The sequence below is a fragment of the Echinococcus granulosus genome (genome assembly GCF_000524195.1).
Source record: "Echinococcus granulosus chromosome Unknown EG_S00081, whole genome shotgun sequence".
In the NCBI taxonomy this organism is placed as follows: Eukaryota; Metazoa; Platyhelminthes; class Cestoda; order Cyclophyllidea; family Taeniidae; genus Echinococcus; species Echinococcus granulosus.
Window position 1 is genome coordinate 271,431 of NW_020170461.1, and position 24,357 is coordinate 295,787.

A 24,357-nucleotide genomic window follows, 5' to 3' on the forward strand; every position below is an offset into this window, starting at 1 on the left:
TTACACCTGTAAGTAATCAGTATGAGGAGCGCTGGATAGAGGAATCTGTGCTGGAGCCTTACATCCTTTAAAAAACTCCTCTGAGGTTCAATTTAGCTGTGAAAATTGACCAGTAAGCGGCTTTCTCGTTGGCTATCCAAACTGTTTACGTTGAAGTACCAGTGATTATCATAAGTTTGATGCGATAACGCCTAACTCCTGGTAAACAGGCGTAGTCACTATCAACGCGTTGAAAATGTGCCTAGAAGTCAAGTTGCAGGGGGCTTTAAGGCCTCTTCATTAATTAGTAGCTTCGCATGGCTACTCTCCTTTGAGAGGTCCTTTTTTGTCTTGGAAGTGGCAAAGCGATGCATGGGCTGTGGAGGTTTAGGAGGTTGCAAACGCGGCCCAGATGCGGGCCTAGGTGGCCTTTAAGACAAATTCCTCTTCGTTACATAATAGTATATGCGGCTGGGAAATAGTGAGGCTGGCATGGGTTGACTCTGTCCCCTCTCTGGCTTTATTACCAGTGAGAACAAGGCAGCTCGGTGCGAGGAGCAGTGAGCTGAGACACAGCTGCAAGGCTCGGCACCACCAACAAAAAATCTCCCCCTTTTGTTGATGACTTCTAACTATTTTTGCGTCTTCGTCTCGTTCTCACCAAGGTGATAAATCTTACCATGGTCGAAAACTCGGATTTGGGGAAGAAATGGTGCTGGTGGTGGCGATCGTGCTAATTTTCAAGTTAACACTTACTGAAGCATTCACATGTGTGTCTGTGTGTTCGTGTTTCCAGAGAAGTCCATGCTGGCACATAAAATTGCGCCTTCTCGGCCACTAGAACGCGGACAATTAGAAGGTAATTCAGACGAATTACACACTCCCCGTCTCTGTTGTCACCCGTTTCCCGTCCCCCCATTTTCGATGACTTGAGTCATTAACCAATCCCACCAGCTATGCCTACACAGCAGGCCCCATTATCTCTACATTCCTGCCTTCAACTTTAGTGATCTTCTTTGGCACTTTTCTGGCATTTTGGTGAATGATGTGCTTAAGACCGGTTGCTGAAGAAGGTGGTAAAAAATATTTCGTCCTCCTTAACTTGTTGCATTGCCTCGGCTTCTAACACACCCAAAAGTGGGCGGTGGGCTGTACCCTCCGCTCTTTTATTGCGCATTGTTTCCCTTCTAGGAGGGTCTTACCGTGGAACAGTTTTGTACATCTTTGATTTATAGACGTTTAAGCCTCCCTCATTAAGGTTATTTTCTTTATGCCTAGATCTTGATCGTGAATTTCAACTGGAGCCCATCCCCGAACAACTTGTCAAAGGTCAAAGACTTCTACTGTCGTGTCAACCACCTAAAGGTGAACCAGCACCCAAGGTAAATCATTCACATGTCGTCAAACTCCCTACAAAGTTAAAAAGCTGGTATGGAGCCAACCGATCGAGAAGTTGGTTTGGGCGCCTATATCAACGATCACCTTCTTGTTTATACCAAGTTACTTGGTTCACTCATATTCACATAAATGTAGCTAAGGTGCTCTAAACAACGGCGTACCCACGTGTGTACGTTTCTTAGATGGCCATTTGACACGTCACAAATGTGTGACGCAGGTTTCTCACCAACCTATAACAACTGTGACTGCAACAAATCGCACCGTAAACAAATTAGTAGCGTCCTTAATGTCTCTGGCCTGAGAAGAATGATTCTCTTTACTTTCCTTTTCCTTATTTTTTTTTTCAACAAGTCTTTAACGTTGGGACTTGCCTTAAGACCGTCTAACAAAGCAGTCCACCGTGGGATCAAATAACTTGATACACACGAGGGGGCTTCTCAGTTGTCCAGGCTGTGTTGGATGAAGATGTGACCTTGGTCTGACACGCAAAAAGGGGCTCCTCTGAAACAATTCTCTCCTGCAAGTGCAGGAGTTGATAAGAGACGCTCCCATTGGCTGATCTTTTGTCCTTTGTGTCAGACTGCAAACTTAGAGGTTTAAAAGGGGGCAAAAAAGAAAGCAAAAGGGCGAATTAAACCGGATATCTTAAAAAAGTGTTTCAGGTGGCCATTTTATCACTGTTCTAAAGGAAATTGGAACCTGCTGCGTTTTTATTTTCCTCTCCCTCCCCCCAAATCCTGGCAAAGAGGGAAGGAAAAGTTTCCTGGGGTAATGGCGAGACGGCCTCGTCTTTCCTCATTTTGGTGTTAATTGTCTAGATTAAGGGGCAAAGAGGAGGCTAGAACAATTGCTGAGTTTAAATGGAGGCTTTATTTGCACCTTGGCATTGGGGGTTCTAGGAGGGAGGAGGGGGAGTATCAACCATTACGCTTTAGAGAGACGATGGGTTTTTGGATTTCCAGCAGGCACCACCCCTTCCTTTGTCCCAAGTTGACCTCTTCAACTGATATGCAGGTCAAGAGCAGGTTGCGATCCTCACTCCATGTGTTTGCGCTAGCATTTAATGCCAGTACAGCTCCGTCACGCATTTGTGACGCCGAGGTCTTTTGAGGCAAGGTTTTTGGACCTCTGATCTCAATCTAACAACGTGTCTTCGGCATTTCTCCATCTGTTGCCTGACGGGTGCATTTCTCAGATGACAGAAAATAAGTTATGCCAGCCAGTCAGCTAGCATGCATGTGCATGTCATTCGGCCCAGTGGCAGCTGTAATTCGTACACCAAACCTGTGTGCGCGCCCCATGGAAGGGGGAGGAATACGGACTGATGGACAGGTTGACAAATTCAACGACGAAGACGACTTTCGTGTGAACTTTCGTTACCCATGTAACAGAAAATTTTGCGCAGACGCTCGGGCTTTTGCTTCTCTCTCTCTTTTTCGGTTTTTTCTCAGTTGACTTTCTAATTGGCAACCCGAAGGCATGAGCAAATGCGCGCCGAGATGAATAGACCCTGTTTGAGGTAGTAGAGTAATTTTATAGCCCTCTCATCTGATGAAGAGAGGTCTAACACCATTGAAGTGCTGATGAGTGAGGAGTACACTTCGAAGGCTGTCTTGTGGGCCAAGAACTCACTGTCCGAGATTGCCCGCCTTGGTATAGCGAAAGTATCTTAAATTTGAATTCAACCGACTAATTTGTTTGTGAAGTGAAGACCTGCTTGATAACTTCAAGAGGTAAGGTAATTTGTTTGTGTTACAGGTCTACTGGTTGAAGAATGGAAAACGAGTGGAGGCTCAAACCTTCCCTCACATCATCATTGACGACTACAACCGGTTGATTATAGAGCAGGTGGAACTACAAGATGAGGGTAATTACACTTGCGTGGCGGACACCCTGGGCATGGAACAGCGGTACTCCACCGCAGAGGTCACAGTGCTTCGTAAGTCATAAAATCTTCCTCTACCTTACTTGGCCCTCTATCAGGGCAGAACTGTTGCTAGAGTGATGCTGTTATGGAATCAACCACTTCATGTGGGGAAAAAGGAAACGGAGAGAGAACGGTTTTTATTCCTCATTTCCCATTCACCACCTCCCTCCACTCGCCCCCTTCCCGAATTTAGGATTAAAGCGGCCTTCAAAATCTGTTGAAAAATATCCGAAAGTCCATTTACTTGATCTTGAGTTCCCATCCCGGTTTTATCGTTTAAAACATCGAATTTGATCCCCCTAAAGATCACTATAATTTTGGGTGTTTTGTGTGTGCGTGACAGCCTACAGGAGGGAGCCTCAGACTCACTTGCGCATGACTCCATGGACGACATGGAGTGCTTGCAAATTGGAGCCCCTGAGTGGACGTTGTCAACAGACACGTACACGAACCTGTTTCAATGTGTCGACCCTCGAGGAGACCGTCTTGCCGCCTTCTGCGTCAGCATTTCCAGACCCTCCACCCACCTGTCCACAATCGGTGTTTGAAAGCAGAATTTGTGAATCCACTGAATGTGGGGGTAAGTTCGAGGTTTTTGTTGCAATCTCCCACTTTCCATGTAGCTCTTTTTTGCCCACCGATTACCTTTTAAAACTCCCCACTTGGCTGAACTAAGGGTTTCTGAGGTACCTCCTTCACCGATTCGGGACTACTTTGATCAGTGATAACCTTATTACCTCTTCCACAAATAAAAAACTCCTTCTGTAACTTTTCGCACCAAATCTGTTTCGATCTGCCATACCATCCTGAGGATCCAGTGACTCCTCGCCTCGGATCACGGGAGCAAGCAGCGGAGGTCTGCGGTGGGGGGACAGCCTTGTGGACCTACTGATTTGGTCCGTTGGGTAGTGTATGCATCATTAAGGTGTTCTGGGCTGTAAAGACGGTTCGTTTTCCTTGTGAGACGTCGTGATTCCACTCGCTACATGGAACCGCGAACTCGTGTAGAATCAAGTTGAAATAAACACCTCCTTTAAATGACCGCCCAAAGTTTGGCCGCTGCTGATTGGTGGATTGAAAGGAATGCTCTTTTGTGTCAAAAAAAGGAGAAATACCGTGCACGCAAAGCTAATTAGGGCTTATTACAATGTGATGGTGTATCTAGTATCGCTGCCGGAGGGTTGATTCATTTCCGCTTTTACCGTGAATGTGTATCTATTCCTCAAGGGGTAAAAAGGCGGCCTTCTGTTGCATCCAAATACTGTCGATGCGCATCAAGTCATCTTCTCCATTTTTTTTTGTCTACCAACAGGTGAAATTTCGGAAACTACAGGCGAGAAGAAGAACGCGTCCTCTTCAGTGAATGTTCGAGAGATAATGTTCTACGTGGGCCTGGTGGCGGCATTCACTGTGACGGCCCTCATAATCTTCACCGTCTGTCGTCTAAACCGAAGAAAACCCTCACATTTCAGCAATTCCCTTTGTCCAGGGCGTTTCTCAAGTCGACAAAATGGTAAGCAATTATCATATACTTCTTTTTTTCGGGCGTTATTTCTGTCTAAATACCCGATGATGGCGGAGCCAAACTACCGCCCCAAGGATAAACACTTACAAAAGTTAAGAAGCCCAAATTTTGGTGGCTTTTTTTGGTTAAAATAAACCTTTAAAGGTGGTAGGATAAACTTTGGTTAAACTGAAGCTGTCGGAAAAATCACCACCAAATTAAGAGGTGTGTATGCTTAAGGGGTATCCCAAGCTGTTCATTCTTCACATTTCCTACAAACTGCGGAACTCCTAATAGACAGATTCTATCTTTGAGTGTGTGAGGAAATCAGAACAAAGTGGATCAAACTTCCTCTATTTCTTCTCTGCCATGTGGGAGATTTATGGTCTAGATTAATAAGGTGGTTTTTTGAAGCCTCCTAAACATTTATAATATGATATGCTGTGGAAGCGGTAGCACAATGGCTCCGTTAATAGGCGGCTAAAGAAGAGAGGGACTTCATTTTCTGAAAAATTACTGAAATAAAATAAAAAGGGATTCTGTTTTGACGGGCTAATGGATACAGCTGTTTACAACTCCCTTTTAGCTATTTTTGGCGGCTTTTAAGTGTGTTTTATTTATTGTCTACAAATTAGATTACTTTCACAGATGGCATTCCTTGTAATGCAAAATTATGCTTTTTCTCCTGGTCCAAATAGTGACTTGAGCCTCATACTACTGAAATGCCTAAAAGTGCGTTATAAGTAGCATGAACTATCTTTCTCATTTATAAGGTTACCAGTCTCATTCGTTTTACATGGCAGGGGGATGACTAGAGGGAACAGATTTTGGGAGGTTCTAAGGCAGCTACTTACGCAGTTCAATCCTCTCTGCCAACAGAGTACGGCAAGTCTATGACAATTCTCAAGAACAGTCAAAGCAGCACCTACGACATGCCACCAATCACCAATGGCGTGGGAAGTCTTCCAAGGCAACTTAAAGTAAGCTCTCCAGCCACTGAGAGCACGGCAATCGGTCTACTCGATTATTCCTCCAAAAATGCGAGTCCGAGGGGCCTTGTTCAATCGCAGACGCGGAGGCCCGTCTCCGGGGCCGAGGCTGGAAATACGTACAATCAACCGTACAGTCCTATCCCCGCAATGTTTACTCCAATGTCGCCAGGTTTTCCAAATGGACGGCCTTTTCAATCGCCAAAATTTAATTATCTGTGAGTTAATTTAAGTCCGACTTGACCTGGGTAGATTAAAACAAATGACACCATCTTAAAAGATTCCATTTTGGCTGCTTATTACCTCTAACAATCTTTTCCCCGGATTTCTGCAGTTTCTGATTATGCAGAGCCTCTAGAGAGCCACGCGGTTCTCCATTTTTTTGCTTAGGATCGTGTCCAAGACCCTCCGTGGTCATCATTCAGGGTAGTTGAGTAGAAATGACCTTCGGTTTCACCGACACCGATACAGCTTGTATGTTTCGCAGATTCAGCAGACCAGAGAAGGCGACTTCTTTTCTCTGTAAAGACACTTAAGTGCTTTATCATCCGATCAGCAAATCTGGGGATGGATTTGCTGGTTTTTGCCGTCATCACGACACTTATGTCATCCCTGAGGGCTTCATACGCTGACTGGAAGGCTCCCACTAACCCTGTCGATGTGGCTAACTCACAACACAGAGCAGGAAATGTCAACTTTTTGTGACACTAATTTGGTCAGTCACAAGGCAACTTCATTCAGACAAATTTTTTTTCGACTTACCTATCAACGGAGAGGTATATGCCAACTTTTTGTCTTACCATTCTTCCTAAATCAGGTCAAAAAACAAGCAAAAAAACGGAACTGAATGGATGCCCGACGTGACGCCGGGAACAGGCGCCAAAACCGCCAAACTTCCAATTCGGCGGGTGGGGTGGGGCGAGGGACCATTGGGGTTTAAGAGGGGGGTGGGGAGACGAAAACAACAAACAACCTTGTACTCTGGCGTGAGATAAACACCTTAACGTCTATTTCTTCACAATCAGACTCGCATTAACGAGTTCACACCCGTTTTAAATGGTGAAAAAGAAATCACTTCCAAGTGTGGCTTGTCAAGGCGTGCGAAGCTTTGACTGGTTTTCACATTTATGGATGACGCATTCTCCTTTTTACATCAAATGAGACGACATGTTGACTGATATCTGAAATGCCTTTCTGAGTAATTTACTTGCGCAGTTAGGCGACGATTTTTGTGCCTCCTCCTCCTCCTCCTCTGTTGTTGCGGCCGGATTATGCATTCTCGCCATGGTTTTCAACATCTGTATTTCCTTTCCAACAAAAAATGACTTTTCCGCCAGAATGTTTTTCGTTTGACTACAGTGCAGTTTTTGCCCTGTTGTCACGGCGGGGGGATGAAAAAAAGCACTACATAACTGTTTTCTTGCTCACTCTCGCCCGCTTACTGAATGTCACCATGGTTTGATGCAGTCGCGCCAGGAGGTGGATTGTTTGGACCACGAGGTAGCGGATGGCCTAATTTTGGAGGCCGTATCTTCAATTATCCGATTTGTGTATTAACTTGCATTTACAGGCTAAAGGAATCGCCTGGCCTCGCCTCAAATGGCAACACGGCCGCGTACTCTCCCCTGCCCGGTGGAGGAGGGTACACAAATCCACCACTACCAGGTAAACCCATACCTCCTCTACCGCCACCCTATATGGCGCCCTCACGATCCAGTGCCTCGTCTTCTACAGGCGGTTTGCAAGCTCAACAACAGCCAATCTATTTGAGCCCATCTTCAACTCCGAATACAGGATTGGGTGGGGCTGAAGGAGGCGATGACTGCTCCTCCGCATTCTACCATGAAATTGGAACTGCCGCGGAGTCCATCTTCCCGTTGATTCCTCCCCTCCCTGTTGCTGCTGGAGAGACGGGAAGCACTACTTGGGCTAACATTGGATCCGTTGGTGGTGTGGTCAATTTACCGGAGTCTGGTTAGTCCCTGACCTATCAGTGTTCTCTTCACATTGGTCAACTGTCAATCATTAATTGATTCACACCTCCCTTATTTCCCCTCCTCCTGATTTAAATCGCAGGATTAACCTTTTGCCAAATAAGTGACACGATGACGTGGACAGAGTGAAGTGGAATGATATCGGACCCGAATTGAGTCACAAAGTGTCATGAAGTGACCTCCTAGTGTGTAAGCAAAATCACCATCGCGACTACATTCAGAACATCAGAGACAAACGCCTCGGAACAGAGGAGCCTTTATCGCCAACAGTGGAAGAACACAAGGAGTAGAGTCCGCAGGCAGTCATCATTATATCCCTTTAAATGGCCTTGACCCTAAGCACCGATTTGACCAATCAGAAGAAAGCAAGCGGTACTGAGTACTCCAAAACGTCCTACACTGGTAGAAAATGAGAGTATTAAAGAGGACTATCTCAAACTCCCGGAAGGTGGAAATATATTTGGCATGATTAGGCTAACGCAGCTATTTTTTGTGGACCATCACAGGTATAGGCTTGTTCTTACCTCGGAGCTCAAAGCTCTCTTAAGTTCTTTGACCTCCGGAAATTTTGTGCATTGGCCTCATGACAAGGATGCGGTTTAAACAGTTGACACTCTCAAAAGGGATATATGTTTGTTCCATCGAACAGTCAAAATCCCTTCAATTCGTCATCGAGGATTTCTTGCCCTCCGGTTGACATTTTGCCATCTTTTAAAAAAGCAGATCATGTGAAAAGTTAAAAAAAAAAATGCATTTGTTTACTTTAAGCAAAAAGAATCCTCTAAATTTAATCTTTGCAGAATGTACTTCCTTCTTCCCTTTTTACTTAGAAGTAAGAAAAATAAAGCTTTTTCGCTGTGTCCTTGGGTTCCAATGCCCTCGGTAGTTTATTTGGACCAGGAGAGAGGAAGAGGCTTCCTCATCCCCTCTCCTAGTAACTTTGGCCTTGTATGAGGGGCTAAATGATGGAGACGTGTACAGTCAGGCCTCCACCTCGTCTCCCCCCTCACCCCCTATTGTTTACAATTAATCAAGGGCGTCTCTTCATAGGTCAGTTGTAGGTCCAATGGACCCTTCAGACTAAAGTCAAGTGGAGTGACTGGGACAAAAAGCACTCTCTGCTGACTAAGCCCAAATGCATAAAAGCTTCCCCCCGACTGCATTAACTCTCAGCCTCCTACCTGGAGGAGGTCTGCTATCTGGTTAGGCCGTTTGATCTTAAAAGTGGGTAATTTGTTTCCTTGCAGGGATAAGTCTTCGAATTCCACCGGGTTCAGTACCATCGGGCGTCTCCAGAGAGGTCTATCTTGCAACCTGTAGAGATGAGAAGTATTGGCCTGCATTATCTGGTGAGTTCCAAGTCAACAACCCTTTCCTCATCCATTCATGACAGTGCCGTCACAAAAAAAAGTGGATGACAGCCCCATCTGTCATCGCTTTTCGTATCCCTTACACACACACGCAAACAAGAATGCCTGCCACTTCAAGATTGTCAAAAGTTGTAAAACTCTCGTTTTTTGGCTCAATCCATCCTCACCTCTATCGTCAGACTTACCATATATGATAGGATAAAAAATGGGCATCTTTATTTAGGGAGAAATGCTGTAGAAGTTTCACGGGAATCAAGGGGAGTGACCTCGTTCACCGCGCTGTGAAAGGATTTGCCCTAAAAGCAAACAAACAAACGACTGAATAAGGCAGGTGGCTGATGATTGATGTTGGGAAATTTGGGCACGGATACTAGTGGGATAAGTCAAAATAATGTGCGTTCCCCTCTCCCCTTCCCTCCCTCCCCCCGGCCTCCCCTGCCTTCCCGCTATCCGCAGGTATAAATAGGGGTGCATGACCTATCAAGGCTGTGCGTCACGTACAATGACTCATGCTGTAGGGGTATCGTAAGGAAAGGCAAATGTCCCACAGGTTTGGTTGAAAACATCTACAGGTTTAACGAGGAACGGTGGTAAGGTTGGCCGAAAGGTCGATTGTTAGCCCGAGTGATCTCACTACGCAATGCAGGCATGAAGGCGGGGAAGAGCTGAAAGTCCTGTCGTTCAGGTAGCGGTGTGGTTTTCGCACCAACGCCTGGATTTAGCTCTCTTAGAGGGTAATCGAAATAGTAATTGAAGGATGTGGAGTCACGTGTTTGGGTGATTATGATCCGTGTGTCATTCCATCACTATTCAGCCACCTTCTCCATGCGCCCCCATGACGGCTTCATTTGAGGGTCTCTATAGCCACCGCCATCCACAAATGCGAGCCGGGAGCCGTCAGCTCGTCCCGACAACTTGGCCACAAATGGAGAATAGGGGTTATATCCGTAATTAGGTCCGCTTTAAACCTACATAGGAGTTGAGAGGCTAATGGTATGGGCCATGCCCATGTAATCGTCATGGTGGTCATATCGTGGGGGACCCGAAGGGCTATATTTCTCCCTTACACTCAGCATGTCTAAGCGGCTGGTCCGCATTTAAGGGCATAAATCAACCACCTCAATGACATCTTACCATTCCTTCATTCCTCCCCTCCCCACGCTCCTGAGGCATGCCGCTTGACGGCGTATATACTACTTATATTGTAGAGCATCAGACACTACTGAGTTCAGTCATTCAAATTGGCCTCCCAGGAGCTCCACTCTCGAAACCCGTGATTGTGACTTTCCCACATTGCGCCAACATGACAGGACAGAGCGCTTGGTCCTTCAGCATTCATTGCTACTGCAGTACTTCTGGCTTCGACTCGATTTACAAGGGCTCCGAATCCACCACTGTCGAGTGGTCTTGGAGGGTAAGGTGATCTATGACGTCTTTGTTGTACTCTCTATCAAGGGTGGACAGAGACTACTAACAAATTAGCACGAGGGCAGTCTTAACGTGCCTTAGTAGCGTGTAATTTTGAGCTTGTCAACTTCACTAAGTATAGTTAGGTCGGTTCTCGGGTTCCAGAGACTTATCACTTCTCACATTCACCTACGTGGACCAGTTGCACATTCCTGTGATGATATGCGGATGTCAGGTAGTCAAAAAAGTTAAGCATTAGTCCTCCTTTCGCCCATTATGCCAACAGCGGAAACAAAAATAAAGGCACCATCAAGGGTAGCTGTCATTTAACCTCTACAAGGGTCAAAAACTGTCTGAGTTACCGGCCTTTTGGAGGGTCTGGAGCGTCCTCAGGAAAGACTGGAAAGACCCAGACATTGCGGTTGCCATAGCCGACGTTAGTGACCCATCTAACCACTTAATTTTGTAGGAGGTGGCCCAAATAGGTCAAGAGCAAGCACGTGACCCAATTCACTGTTACCTAAGCGGTAATCAAGCCCACCTGATGACCCAGTATCCGCTGCGTTTTTGTCTCGTCGGTCAGGCGACAACTTTTGCACCGACTAGCCCAAATACCCTCCTCGTGGGCGCTACACGAATGGGCATCTCTACGGACTGCAGTGAGAATCACAGTGGAAGCAGTATGGCGACAGAGACAACCAATGATACCCTCCCATCGGCTATACCACCACCTCTTTCAAAACGTCTACGACTTATCGCCTTTGCAAGCAGATTTACAAACGTTACAGACTGCAGTTTACGAATCTACGCCGTTCTTGATACCGTGGATGCCGTAAGACATGTGAAGGACACTGAGGCCAAATTGGATGGCCAGTTGATTGGTGGTGGAAAGCAGATGTTGTTCAAGAACAGCGGAGGCGGATTGGTATTTCGAATTCAAGAGTTGTCGCCTCACTGGAGAACGCGGTTGTCTTGCCAGGTTTGTCTTTTGCTACGTTTTTCTTGCCACCTCAACAGAGTTGTTACCAGCCTTGCTTACCGCCACTATGATCTCTCAAAGTCTCGAATTAGAGGACGTCAGGATGCCATTGAAATTAGGGAGACAATTGCTAGCACCTCTATAAATGATCCTCCAAGCAAACTGGAGGAGCTATGGGGCCAAAAAATTTCGATCCTACTCTTTCAACTCATTTGAGGTGTATGGGATGGACGAGGGGCTCGTGGACTTGGTATCAACCCTTCCTTCAAGTAACTTTCTTAATTCAGAGTATGACAGCTACCTCAAATGACAGGATTGGAGATGGAAGTAGGTGCCATAGAAGCAGGTTGTCATTGTCATCTAACTCATTTGCTTCGTCATAGGGCCAAGGGTAGAAATTTCCCCTCTACTAATTTTGTGAAAGGTTGTCAGGTGGTGACTAACTTCATCAGGTCATTCTCAAATCACTACGACAACTTTTGACCTCTAACTCGGATGTGCGTCTTGCTGAGGTCTGCTCCTTCACCTCTCGAAGTCTTGGACGCACCAGTTTATCCACTAAGCCTTTCTGAAAGGACAGAGATTTTGTCATAAGCAAATCTGAAGATTAGGAAAATCTCCCACGATTTGAGCTCCTCCCGCCTCTATCTCGCCCAACAGACGGTAGCCTGTTGTTTTTGCCTGGAACAATGTACCACTTTTCTCTCATCGGTTGAACTTGTGGCAGCATCGAAAAAGGTAGAGTGGTGTCTCCGGCTCTGCTCTTCTCTGTGGGAAATCTTAAAGAATGTACTGGTAGGGATATAATCAAAGGACATCCGATGGATAGACGGTATGAAGGAGGCAGTCGGGTTGCAGTAATTCCCATTTCAACTTTTGTGTGAGAGAAAATCCCTTCGTGTGGCATATACTACTGAAAAAGCGAAAAAAAGGGTGCTATGTTTCACGTGCTTGTCATATTGGTGTGGAAGCCACTCTTTTAATTATTCACTAATTTTTTTTGCATTACTCACGCCCTGACATCACCTAGGCTTTTTGTTTTTTCTTTTTTGGTGCAGCCTTTGTATGGCCGTGTGTGTGTGTGTGTGTGTCAGTAGCGGACGTCACCAAAAATGGAGCACAGGAAGTGACCAACGTGTCTGTTTGCTTTTTTATCCTTTGCTCTGTTGTTGTTACTTTGACTCACTCTAGTACGCACACACACACACACACAGCCAAACGCCATTTGGCTGTCCTGCAGTGGACGCCTATGGGAGGGGATGGTACGATTTTTCTGCGCTGCTGAAGTTGCAGGAAAGTCAGCCATTCGGCGGATACCCAGTGCGTCTACATAGTCTTCACCTCGTTCATGAGGTAGTTAGGCTGTCAAGGAGTTATTTTGCATTTGATTTCTTGAAAAAATAGATCCCTTTGTTCCTTTTAACAAGGATTTTGGAACAGTTAAGGTGAGAAGTACATTTGAAATTGTAGGAGATACCGTTTCGACATATATGGAGCGGCAATCGTAACACCCTACTCCACTGCTCATTCACGCTTGAACGAGTTGATGATGCAACTCCAGGCCTGCACTGTACAATCGCCTGTCAACAAGATGGTGTTCCAGGAACGCAACAAGTCCTGCATTTGAACGTCAACAGTGGCAGTCCAGAGGTAAGCTAAGTCGCCTACATCTTCACCACCCAAACTCTATTGTTTGCCTTTACGCTAAAGGCATTTTAGAAGAGGTGGTTTTAGGAACGGGTGGAGGGATGGATGGATGGATAAATGAATAGATGGGTGAATACGGGATGGACACGGAATGGATGGATGAAAGTGACTATGGATGGAGGCCTCGGTTAAAAGGATAAAGGAATGGATGCTTAGTTGGGTAGATGGATGGATGTGTGGATGGATAAAAGATGCGTGGACCGACATGAGCTGGATGGATACGGGATGGACGGACAAATGAATGGGAGCATTGATGGATGTGGGATGCTTAAATGGGTAGAGGATGACTAAACCGACGTATCTGAGAGCATTGTACACAAAGTCCGTGAAGGTGTAGACGATAAACGAATAGATTGACTAAAATGGGTGGAAGGATCTAAGGTATGGGCGCGGTAATGGTAGGTGGATGAATCTACAACGAGAAGACGGATAGATGTATACGCCTTACATTTCTTTTCCCTCAGGACCTCGAAGAATTACTTATCAGAAACTGATAAATAATTCAGTGTCACATTCGTGACACTAGGTAAAGGTAGTAAATTTTTGTTGTCACATATACGTGACGCTGGTAGCACTGTCTTCACTTGGACCATTATCTGCGTCGAACTTTGTTCTCCGGTGGCGGCCACGACTGCTTCACTGTTGAACTTAGACTCAGTGGCTCTGCTATCCCTAATGTCTACTTCTTGAAACTCACAGCAGTGCTTAAGAGGAAAAGTAAGCTTCCCACCCCACTTTTTCACCCCCTCCTCATGCGAGAACAATCTCCGTACATAATAAAAGGCAAATAAATTTGTTTCAGTATAACATAAATTCTTCTCTGTTAGGTCAAATTTTATCCGGATTTCAAATAGTACAACCCGTGGCCACGAAAGGCAGGAAAGTACTCACGAAAAAAGAGGGGGAGTAGAGAGGGAGTTATACGGGACACCGTTTTCCAGAAGGATATTTGGAATGGGTTTAAGCAAGTTCCCTTTTTGGACCGAAAACTGGAAAATGAGTAGAATTTTCTCCCTATTGGAGAAAAGGGTATTCATGGTAATGATGAGTCTTGACCTACACGAGGTGGGATAAGATGAGGTGAGGCTGTGTTATTCACCGAGCCTAGATACCTAACATCAAATCCGAGGGGCATCGTCTTATATGTGCGTCCACCTTCCACGCTGTTCACGCATCATCTTGAGTTCTTCCCAGCTCCTGGCATGCTTTTAGTCTCTTGACTTTGGCAATGTCCACAACTATAGGCAGCTACTTCGATGACTCCTCTGTTGCGAGCCATCGAAGGAGGAATTTACATTCTATGAGATCAAATTCACCATCTATAATATTCTAGAATAAATATAAATCTAGCAAAATCCACATTTTTTTCACTTTTGCTAGGAGATATTTTCCGGATTTGTAGGAAAAGAGTGCGAGCTTAGAAACTACCTCGTTTTTAGTGTACGGGTGTTGCACGATCTCGGTGGGAGAGAGAGAGAGAGGGAGAAGGAAAGCGCGATAGTAGGAGCATCACCCTCCTACGTCACTAGTGTGAAGATCAAGTAGTGAGATATTGCAAAGGAATCCAATCAAGTCGCTTTCTTCCCCTCCATTTCCTCAGTTACTTGCACAACTTTTTTTCCCTCCTTTAGGGGAAACACCTACAACCCAGCCAGACGGGCAACAGTTCGTACAGTGAACAAAATGAGTTCAGGTAAGGAAGTCCTTCTTGACTACTTTGTTGACACTGACAAAGGCGGAGGTGGAGACTTGCGAAGGCGTAATCTGTTGTGTCCTATTGGAGGCTCTACTATGTCTTCAACATGAGCACAATACCCTACCTGCTGCAGACTTTGTGACCTATACTGGGTTTCTTTTCTTCCTCGTGTCTAGGCTCCCGTCCTACGTGGTATTTCAAATGTGCAGTATGCTTGATCCTATCGCTCCACTGGGCAATGATTGGAGGCAATTGGCCCAACATCTTAACATGGAAAGGTGAGACAGCCATGGCTTTACTGGAAGACTTTCTATTCTTGTCCGCCTTCAAGTAGTCGGTTGGCATCGAATCTGGTGAATGTAACAAACGCTAGGTTTAGCAAACCTAAAGACTAGGGGAAAGTATCCACACGTTGAATTCGTCGGTGACGAATAAAAGTGGATTCTCTTGGAAGGTACAGATAATCGCTTCAACTTTGAACCCACAACGGTCATTTAGATCCTACCAGAGGCGCCTAAATACTACTCCAGAGGAACGAAATGTGATGTCACGATGGGTGAGTCCGGGTAGATTGACAGACTGTCTTGAGTAGTCTCACGGTAGGATGGCAATGAGTCAGTGGTGGTGAAGTGGGAACTCCCACAGCCGTTATCCTCACTGATGGAGAGACGGCCCACCGAACGTCTTTGAAACGCTTACACCTCGCCTTCATTGACAAGATACTACTTTGATTACCCCCACGTATCTGCATGCACTCAACCACCATCAATGCTGTCATCTGCCGTCCTGACGAGCAGTCAGTGGGAGGGTCTGAGTTACAAAATATAGTAACTCCATAGTAGCAACTGTTTTTCCCCACCTTCCCCACGTATATAATTTGGCTACTTTGTTGCATACTCAAGTCTATCTTCCTATCCGACAGATTTCTGCCCTACTTTGCATCAACTCAACGTCCTACTGAAATGGTTCTCAATTTGTGGGAGGCTTTGACCACCGCCAAGGGTCCACTAGCCCACCAGGAGTTGATAAGCATCCTACAGAGTATGCATCGTTTGGATTGCGCCAACTTGGTTCGGTCTCAGTTCTCCCTCGTCTCGTCGCGAAAAGATCATGTGTAAATACCAGCTAGACAGGAAGGAGGGAAGAGAGACGGAAACGGAAACGGAGACACACACACACATACAGAGAGCATTTACCACTTGTAAATATTCCACTCTTCTACCGTGCCCAGGCATTCACACATTTGGTCTTGTGCTGCTACCTCAGAAATACTTCAACGTAGCATGTTGCGTAGCATCCGCACCTCCACCACTCATATGACCCTCTCTCTTCTTTCTTTCCCTCCTTCCGATCTCTTCTTTCATATACCTTGAATGATTGTTGGAGGAGAAAGGAACTAAAGTCCTCCTTTATTATGAGTAAAGTCATTTACTGACATTATTGTAAAAGTTGACACAGAATGGATGGAGGGATACTGAATGGGTAAGGGTTGGTTGGATGAATAGTTACGGAAGAATCTTTCAGTCAGATAAATAACCGTGGGGCAATCTGCTCCGCTGGAAGGCGTTATTACCTTCAAAGGGTATTTATGAAGGCGTTTCTCTCTGTTTCTTCCTCAGAAAGTCAACTCTCTTGGCGGGTTACCTATGTGTCTGGGATCAGGCTTTCCATGCACCGATTGACAGCTTGTAGGAAGTGGCTTCTGTGAAGCTGATCAGTGTCGACTCTGAAAGGCGGGCGTCCAGCTCGTCCTCTTGGAGATATTTAGGCCACTCATTTGAGTGTTTTACAGCTGAGCGGCTGATCTTCTTCAAGTTTGTTGTGCATGTGGCTGACCGAAAAAACCATTTTTTTTCAAAATTTGGGTCGACATAAACAAAGTTGGGGTGGAGGAGGATATCTATGTGTCTTTAGGGACTTCTAGGGGGTTCACTGGCTCACAAGTTGAATTGGATGGAATTGCCACACCGATTGTCGTGCTGTGGAGCATTCCCACCATCTTCTGCTTCGGATGATGATAGCTAAAATCGGTTTTCGAAATCATTTGATGCATTTCTTGATGCTTTTATCTTGATATGAAGACATCAACCTGCCTTCTGAAACTTGGAGAATAAGGCAAAATAAATGGCTGGGCCATATTGAGGTGGAAATAGGGGGTAGGATGGCAGGGGGGTCACCATGTTGCCCAAATAATTGACACATAAAATGAGCCAACCCAACCACAGGGAATATGCCAGTAAAATCACAGCCAGATTCACATGACAACCCACGATCATTAAACTTATATTTTCTCACCCAGTCATTGGAAGTCTTTTTTTTCGTCATTTGTGGTATTTCCAGTTTGTCCTGAAGTTGTTAAAAGCCAAACCAACTGGAAAGAGGAGGAAAATTTTACTTAGGAGCCGAAGAGATGAAGGAGTAGCAAAAGTAAGCTTATAGAGCCTGAAGAGCACAGTCAGTTAGGCATACAGTCAAGGAACATCCAACCTCTGCAATTCTTTCCTGCCTGGTGTCTGAGATCAATTCAGTAGACCACTGCCTTAATGAATGATATGAAACGGTGCTACGAAGGAGGCTTAATGAGGATTGAGGACTGCAGTTTGTTCGTCACGCTAATGGTGTGGATTTCTGCCTTTCCTATATATATGATGTTCCAAGTTAGAGGACTTTCACGGCCGATATTTAACTACCGGTAAATGACGGAGTGACCGCAGTTTTGGTCAACCAATTGTTTCTTGCAACTGATAAGAACCGGCGCTCATCATAAGACACAGAAATGTGCAAGTTCATCAGTGGTCTTTACTATGACCTCCTCCCCTCAATTTTTAGCATTTATCTACCAACCGTTAATCAAATGTGCCTGATGGATGCGATAGGAGCTTGTCCACTTTGCGACCCAAACGTAACCCGATTCTATAGTTGCAATAGCCTCCAGTCAAATTCGGGTACCATAACATCAGCTACTAACTAATTGACTTGCGATGAGAAGTAGTTGTTACCTCTAGGGCTGGTTAATCAAAGTCCTTTGCACTGGACAACAAAGAACATCAAAATTCGCAAGTAAAAAAGACCTCTTACTCCATGCTGGGTTAAAGAAGTAGAGGTGGAAAAACTGCCTCCTCATTCTCATCCCCATATTCCCTTATGGGATTTCTTCACGTAATTATCACACTTTTTTGCCACTTCACAATCACATGATAGTATGCGAAGTGGAATAGAGGTGGGAAATCAAAGTGAGATGAGAGAAACGTCTGTTACCAGAATATTCCAAGCACCTTTTATTACTTGGGAAAAATGCGGCAGTTAACGCCGATTTCTCCAAGGCGGTTGACTACTATGCTACAAAGGAAATGTATGGAGGCCATTTACTTTGGTGGTCGGATGAGGGGTAATTGGGTGGAAGGATGGACGAATATGGAATGGAATGAAGGATGGAGAGAAGGAGGGAAGGATGGATTGAGGGACAGGGAATGGATAAATGGAAGGGAAAACGGGATGAACAGATGGATGCACGACACAGGACGGGTGGGTAGATGAATGAATAAAAGGAAATGTGGAATGGAGAAGGATAGGTGAAAGGAGGAATGACAAATGGATGGATGGACACGGAATGGATAATAAAAGCAAGCGGAATAGAACTATGGAGCCTCAATGAATGAAATTACAGAAGAATGTCATGCATTTCACAGTCGAAGCAATGATGCCTAGCAAGGTATGCTTACTACTCGGATCTCAGGGTGAAACCATAAATTAGAAAAAGAGCCTTATCCCTGGATATAGAGCATTTTGCATCAACAACGCTATTTTTTAGTGAATTCCTAAATCCCTTTTTGAATAATGGGTAAGAAATCCCATGTCACGTATGTGTGACGCTAGGCTCAATCAAGAAAACTAACCTTTACATACATATGCTAAGCTGCTAACCATTCGTAAAACTAACAATGACTGCATTCTTTAGAAAAACCCCTTTTTAAAATATTTTGAAATGTTTACATCGTCACGCGAAAATGCATTTTGACACGAATAACTAAAACCGTTTTTCTTATACACTTTCTTAAAGAAAAAAACTTTTCAGTGTCTTTTCTTGGTGCGTTTAAAGCAAAATCCTGCTGAGAGAAACGAAATGTGAAGAAGCAAAGAATGATTCATCGGAAGTCAGATATCATGGATAAATCGTGAAGGAATCAAAAGTGAATTCCACATGCTCTTTGCTACTAACCAGTCATATGTCATGGTTAGCGGTATCAGCGGCCTTGGGTTTGGCATGAATGCACAACTCTCACGAAAAACTGGTCCTCATGTAAAACGCAAAGCAGTTGGTATCCAGATTTCCATGTAGTGAAGGGGGTACGGTGAAAAGGAGGAGGCGCATAGTTTTATGGTTAATCTGTGATGATGATTTGCCAATGTTTTTAAGTTGTATTAGCCTTGAAGCTTGGCCTGCCAACCCCTCTGAACACCAGTATTTGGGATGCCATATTACGGCTTCTAGGGGTGGACTCTAGTGCAGACAAGACAACATAACCAGAGATATTTTTTGTGAGTGGTGGGATTCGTCAAGACTTACTGCAGAACCACTGAGGTTGCGTCAGATTTTGGGTGAATTGTCCCATTTAGGTTCCCACTCAACAACCGCCGGTACAGACAGTTCACCTCTCCACTCCTTACAATTGACCTTTCACAGGAGGCTGTCTGCCTAATCCCGAAGGAAGCATTCTATATCATTGACTATGAAAATGACGTTCTCTTTACTTCTGCCACTGGAGGCAAATGTCACTGCCAAGTGCAGTTGACACAGGCGTAATAGAATATGCTCGGCGTAGATGCTCGTGCAGCCTCTGTACCACCTCTCACACAACTTCTTCCCGCAGTTCAGTTTAACCACGACGCCTAGCAGAAACTCACTCACCGAGAGGTAACGGATTCTGTCCCATTCCGTGGTTGATGGCAGTCGATGCAGGCACTTGGACTCGATAAGATCGAGGGGGAAGAGTCGTCATGTGGAGCTTTGTAGTCGCTACTCCAAAGGGTAAGGAAGTAGGATGGCAGAAATCTGTTTGTTCAACCTGCGCATTTAAGAATGCAGGCTCTCAAATTTTCACAGGATGTCTTGGCTATAGGAATGGATGATTTCATGCCTCCATTCCAGAGATTCAGCGTCTACACCAGATACCTCCTCTGTGTTATTGTCAAGTTGGCACTTGGTTAGCTAAGCGCTGTCACCAGCGCAACCTTCCAACCGCTCCCTACCTGCCTACACCCTTATAACCTTGCCAAATTTATGCAGCTTATGAGTCTGGATGGGCCTTTATCCTATACGACGTGAAGAGAACACCAAAGGAGAAACCATGACAAGAGCCAAAATCTCAAGAGAATGCAAAGGAAAAAGCGTTTAAACACAAAATTTAAGCAAATGCTACTTCATTACGCCTTCTAGATACAATAAACTACAAAATGTTTCGCATTCGGGGTGTAAGAACACCACCGGAGACCCACAGACATCGTTCAGCCTTCTAATTTTGAACCTCTTCTCGGAAGTACCGGGAATGCATTTAGTAAGTGTGCGCGCCCCTTAATTTTCTCGCCAAATGGGGTAAACTTAACCCCGTAAGCTAATCAACCTAATTGATTGAGAGGGTCTGACAGAGGAGGTGCACTTTACCGTCGGTAGCCTTGATTCGAAAGTGGAGCACAAGTATGGATTATTTGTGAGTGGAATGTTTGTGAATTAAAAGAGATGCTACAGAATTGGCCAACCTTATTATCAAATTTCCAGGCAACTGCAGATACCCCTTCCTATTTTTCTTCTTTTATATAAATTAAACCTGTCACATTTTGTTTATTTATTCACTTAGGAAAGAAGGAAGAAGGGATTAGGGATCGACGATAAATTTTAAGAGTTTGGAAAATTAAAAAAGTTTTGCTAACACGAATTCACAATTTATTTGCTTGTACAAAATAAACTTTTTTCTGATCTTCTATGAAGAAAGCATATATTCATCTCACGTGAGGTTTTGCAATTAGGAGACAGGGAACAACCCAATCCACATGCAGCTATAGATATGTGACGGATAATCGCAGAAAGTTGGATTAACAAACACCCACCGAAATCTGTGTAATAGACACTACGATCCTCCCAGACATACGCCTTTTAGTCAAAGGCTTCTTTAATCCAGTCAGCTAGACAATTAGAGTACCATGTAGAAAGGCAGGCACGACACGATGTATGAGCAGGTAAAGACACCACATTCGACCTTGTCGTACACAGTTAACACAATCCCTATGATGCACCTTACCCTTCCTCCCTCCTGGTTCCTTACGCCCAACCAGGAGATGGGCAGAGATGCAAATGAGGCAATGTAAAACCTCTATCGCAATGTGGATGTTCTCTCGTGGGAAAATTTGGCGGTGGTGTAGTATGTAAGGCTTGGAGTTTCCTCCTAATAGTAATACCTTCTTCCTACTGATTCACCACTCCTGCCTGTTTCTATGGGCGGGGTTTTTCTGGCACTCCTTCCAATTGTGCCGTGGCAAGTGGACAGTCATTCCCCATCACCGGTCATAAAGTGACGCGAGTAAAATGAATAAAGTGTGGATTTACGGTAATGCATACCTTATCACCACCTATGTGTTTTGCAGATGTAGGTGTAAACGAATCATTTCCTTCCTTACGAATTCGAACACTACAGAAAGTTGGTCTTATTGCAGGAATGCCACGTAACTTCCTATCTTAACGTGACGGCGATTCTATCCCTGAACCAATCATCACCAGAAACAATTAGTCCGGCCATGCCTTGCAAGGCACACAAACAGCAAAAATAATTGAACCAGTACTTACAGGCTTAAACGAGTCATTTGCCGAGGTAAACTACAAAACCACTCAATCTCTCAAATGTGTATGGTGGTTTAATGGATAAGGAAATACGTTCCCAAGTATGTTCGGAGGTAGAAGAGAAAAATATGAGGTGATTGTCCTTCCCCGACCACAATTTAGCGTGGCCGCTTGGAGATCATGTGCCAGGCACTTGCGTTACCGAGGCCAGGTAGCAAGTTTTAGGCGGCACATATTTGTGTCGCCGGTTGCTCAACTTTATTGAAGCCTTATAATTGACATTTTTTATCATCTTTAAAATTACTGTCTTTAGTGCTTTATCCACGTGGTACAGTTGGTGCTCCGACGGCTCGGATTGCAGGGCAAATTCCAATTGCCCGCAGTGGTAGGGAAGCAGAAGTTTGTGGAAGCACGAATCAAGCGGTCTGTTCCAAAACAACATCCACTGGTCCTTTAAATATGATTTATTCAAAACATTCTTCCTAAGATGGCGTTTTAAAGAGTTTTGCCTGGCTTAAGTACAACACCATGGTCTTATTTAAAAAAATTAGCGTTCAAGTCAAACAGCGACTCCTGGAATTATGAAAGAATTGAGCTTCTATTTTCTTGTTTATTAGTGGTAATGATGATGGCAACTCTACATGCCTTTACTGCTTTGTATTTACAAATTACCTAATTTCGTTAAGGTAATGTTGGGATTCAGAAATTAGCGACCTTCCTTGTCAAGACTTTCTGCTTAGTGAAGAAGTAAATCCTTCTATTACTGGTATGAAGACAAAAACGTCATCATTGCACCCAGTAGCCGCTGACTCTTGAATAGATCGCCTCTTGCACAAGCTCAAGAAAGCTGGGCGTCCAGGGCCAGACGGTGGCCTTATAATCGCAGGACTGACTTCAAATAATGGCGACCTGGAAACTACCACGGCCAGTGCCGTCACTGATAGCCAGACGAGTGAAGGACCGCTTTTGAAGTGTTAACGCCCTTCTTTGTTCAACCCATCATCTAAATGGACAAGAGAGTGTCTGGATTGACATGACACCCACTACTGTGGCTAATAAGGTCACAGGGAAATCTCACTTCTCTAGTCCCGGTTTAACTTGAACCACCCTTAAATTCGTGAAGTAGCAAGTAGACCACATTGTGTCATGAGGAGGGCAAAGATGCAACTTTTTCTTAAACGATACAATTCCTCGGTTAGCAGTAGAACAAAAGAAAACTTAGTTTTCACCGTCATAAGTCAGTGCATCCACTCAACACTTCCTTCACGCAAGTAGGGTCTCTCTCGCTATCTCGTCCGAGCGTCCACAATGCTTCCCCTCAAGCATTTCCTCCTCCCCTCCCCTTTTTATTTCACAATTTCAGTGCAGTAGGCCATTTTCATCAAGCTACAAAAACTCAGGCGCCTTCACTTCGACTTGTGCGGAGGGTAGGGCCAAACTCACCTCACCGCCTTCCGTCCTGCCATCCTCTTTTTTTCCCTACCAGCGTAGTTGAGTGCAGAGCTAAAAAAGGGGAATGTGGACAATGTGGAGATTTGGCTTGGTCTCTCTCCGCTTTTTGCTCCTCCCTTTTTACACCCTGGTGCGTATATACGCGCTGTTAGTGGGCGCTCTTCGGTCTTGCAGAGCGAGGGAAGAATAAGCTCCAAGAAGACGCGGTGAACTGTGAAACTGGAGGTAAAAAAAAGAGGTGTTCGTTGGTCTCTCTCACCTTGAACGTGAATAGATGGGAAATCTGTGGTGGGGCGAAAGATACAGATAAGCCTTGCGACGGCAGCATACTTAAAGTAGTGCGGATTGAAGGGCGGAGCAAAATCCACTTCTCGTGAAGGTTAGATGACCGCCTATTCCATCAATCATCCAGCTTGGGGCAACGGAAGTGAGGTTGGGAGTAAAATCAACACTTAAACAATTCGTTCCACCTTCTTACCTTCATGATGGCTTAATCAAAATCCCATTCATCACTGCTGTCACTCCACTTGAAGTCTAAAGCCGCTTCCCTGAGGCCTGAGTTCCCTGACCCCAGGACGGGTTTCAACTACCTCTTAAAAAAATAATTTCTAAGAAGCCTAGAAAGCATCTCCCTGATGTTTTAAGTTGGCTAAGATGTGCACACCACACCTCCTTAAAAATGCCCCTAAACGGATGGAGAATAAAAAAAAGGGAAAATCCGTGCCTGATGACAGGCGCATTCATAACCCAACCGTTTTCAAGTGAAGAAGCAATCTATTTACTGTTGGAATCTCTTTTTCTGGGGTAAAAAAACTAAGTAGTAGGGCTGAAGTACCTTTTAAACCAGGTAAATATGCGTTGAAGGGCTGTGCAGCTTTTCAGGGAGGAAAGGAGGGAAGTTTCAAGCCTGACTAATTTTTAACGCCAACAAGACAGTTGAACGAGACTTGCCTCATCTCATTTCTACCCAGCTGGCAGTTGTGTTCCTAAATTCGCCACAAAGTCAGTGTAGAACTAATTTGACTAGACAAATTGCAGAGGGGAAGGCAAATTTCTTTATCACCTCGAAAATAACCACAAGTTAAATTTCCTTCCCTTTTCACGGAAAGCCTTAACTCTCTCC

General features: G+C 44.9%; 1 protein-coding gene across 1 annotated transcript in view; it reads left to right on the forward strand. All coding sequences in view use genetic code 11, as the record gives it.

Annotated features, from left to right (window-relative positions):
- Positions 1–16,068, forward strand: part of EGR_07587 (Netrin receptor UNC5C) — a gene marked incomplete at both ends in the record, with an annotated part of 18,158 nt that extends 2,090 nt beyond the window's left edge. Inside the window, 14 exons of the mRNA XM_024496836.1 lie at positions 1,258–1,361; positions 3,136–3,316; positions 3,648–3,884; positions 4,617–4,817; positions 5,688–6,015; positions 6,615–6,710; positions 7,368–7,771; positions 9,039–9,140; positions 10,370–10,575; positions 11,038–11,547; positions 13,018–13,197; positions 14,886–14,947; positions 15,127–15,228; positions 15,873–16,068. Of these exons, the coding sequence (XP_024348772.1) occupies positions 1,258–1,361; positions 3,136–3,316; positions 3,648–3,884; positions 4,617–4,817; positions 5,688–6,015; positions 6,615–6,710; positions 7,368–7,771; positions 9,039–9,140; positions 10,370–10,575; positions 11,038–11,547; positions 13,018–13,197; positions 14,886–14,947; positions 15,127–15,228; positions 15,873–16,068 (2,909 nt within the window). The remainder of the gene's footprint in view (positions 1–1,257; positions 1,362–3,135; positions 3,317–3,647; positions 3,885–4,616; positions 4,818–5,687; positions 6,016–6,614; positions 6,711–7,367; positions 7,772–9,038; positions 9,141–10,369; positions 10,576–11,037; positions 11,548–13,017; positions 13,198–14,885; positions 14,948–15,126; positions 15,229–15,872) is intronic.
- Positions 16,069–24,357: the final 8,289 nt, after the last annotated feature.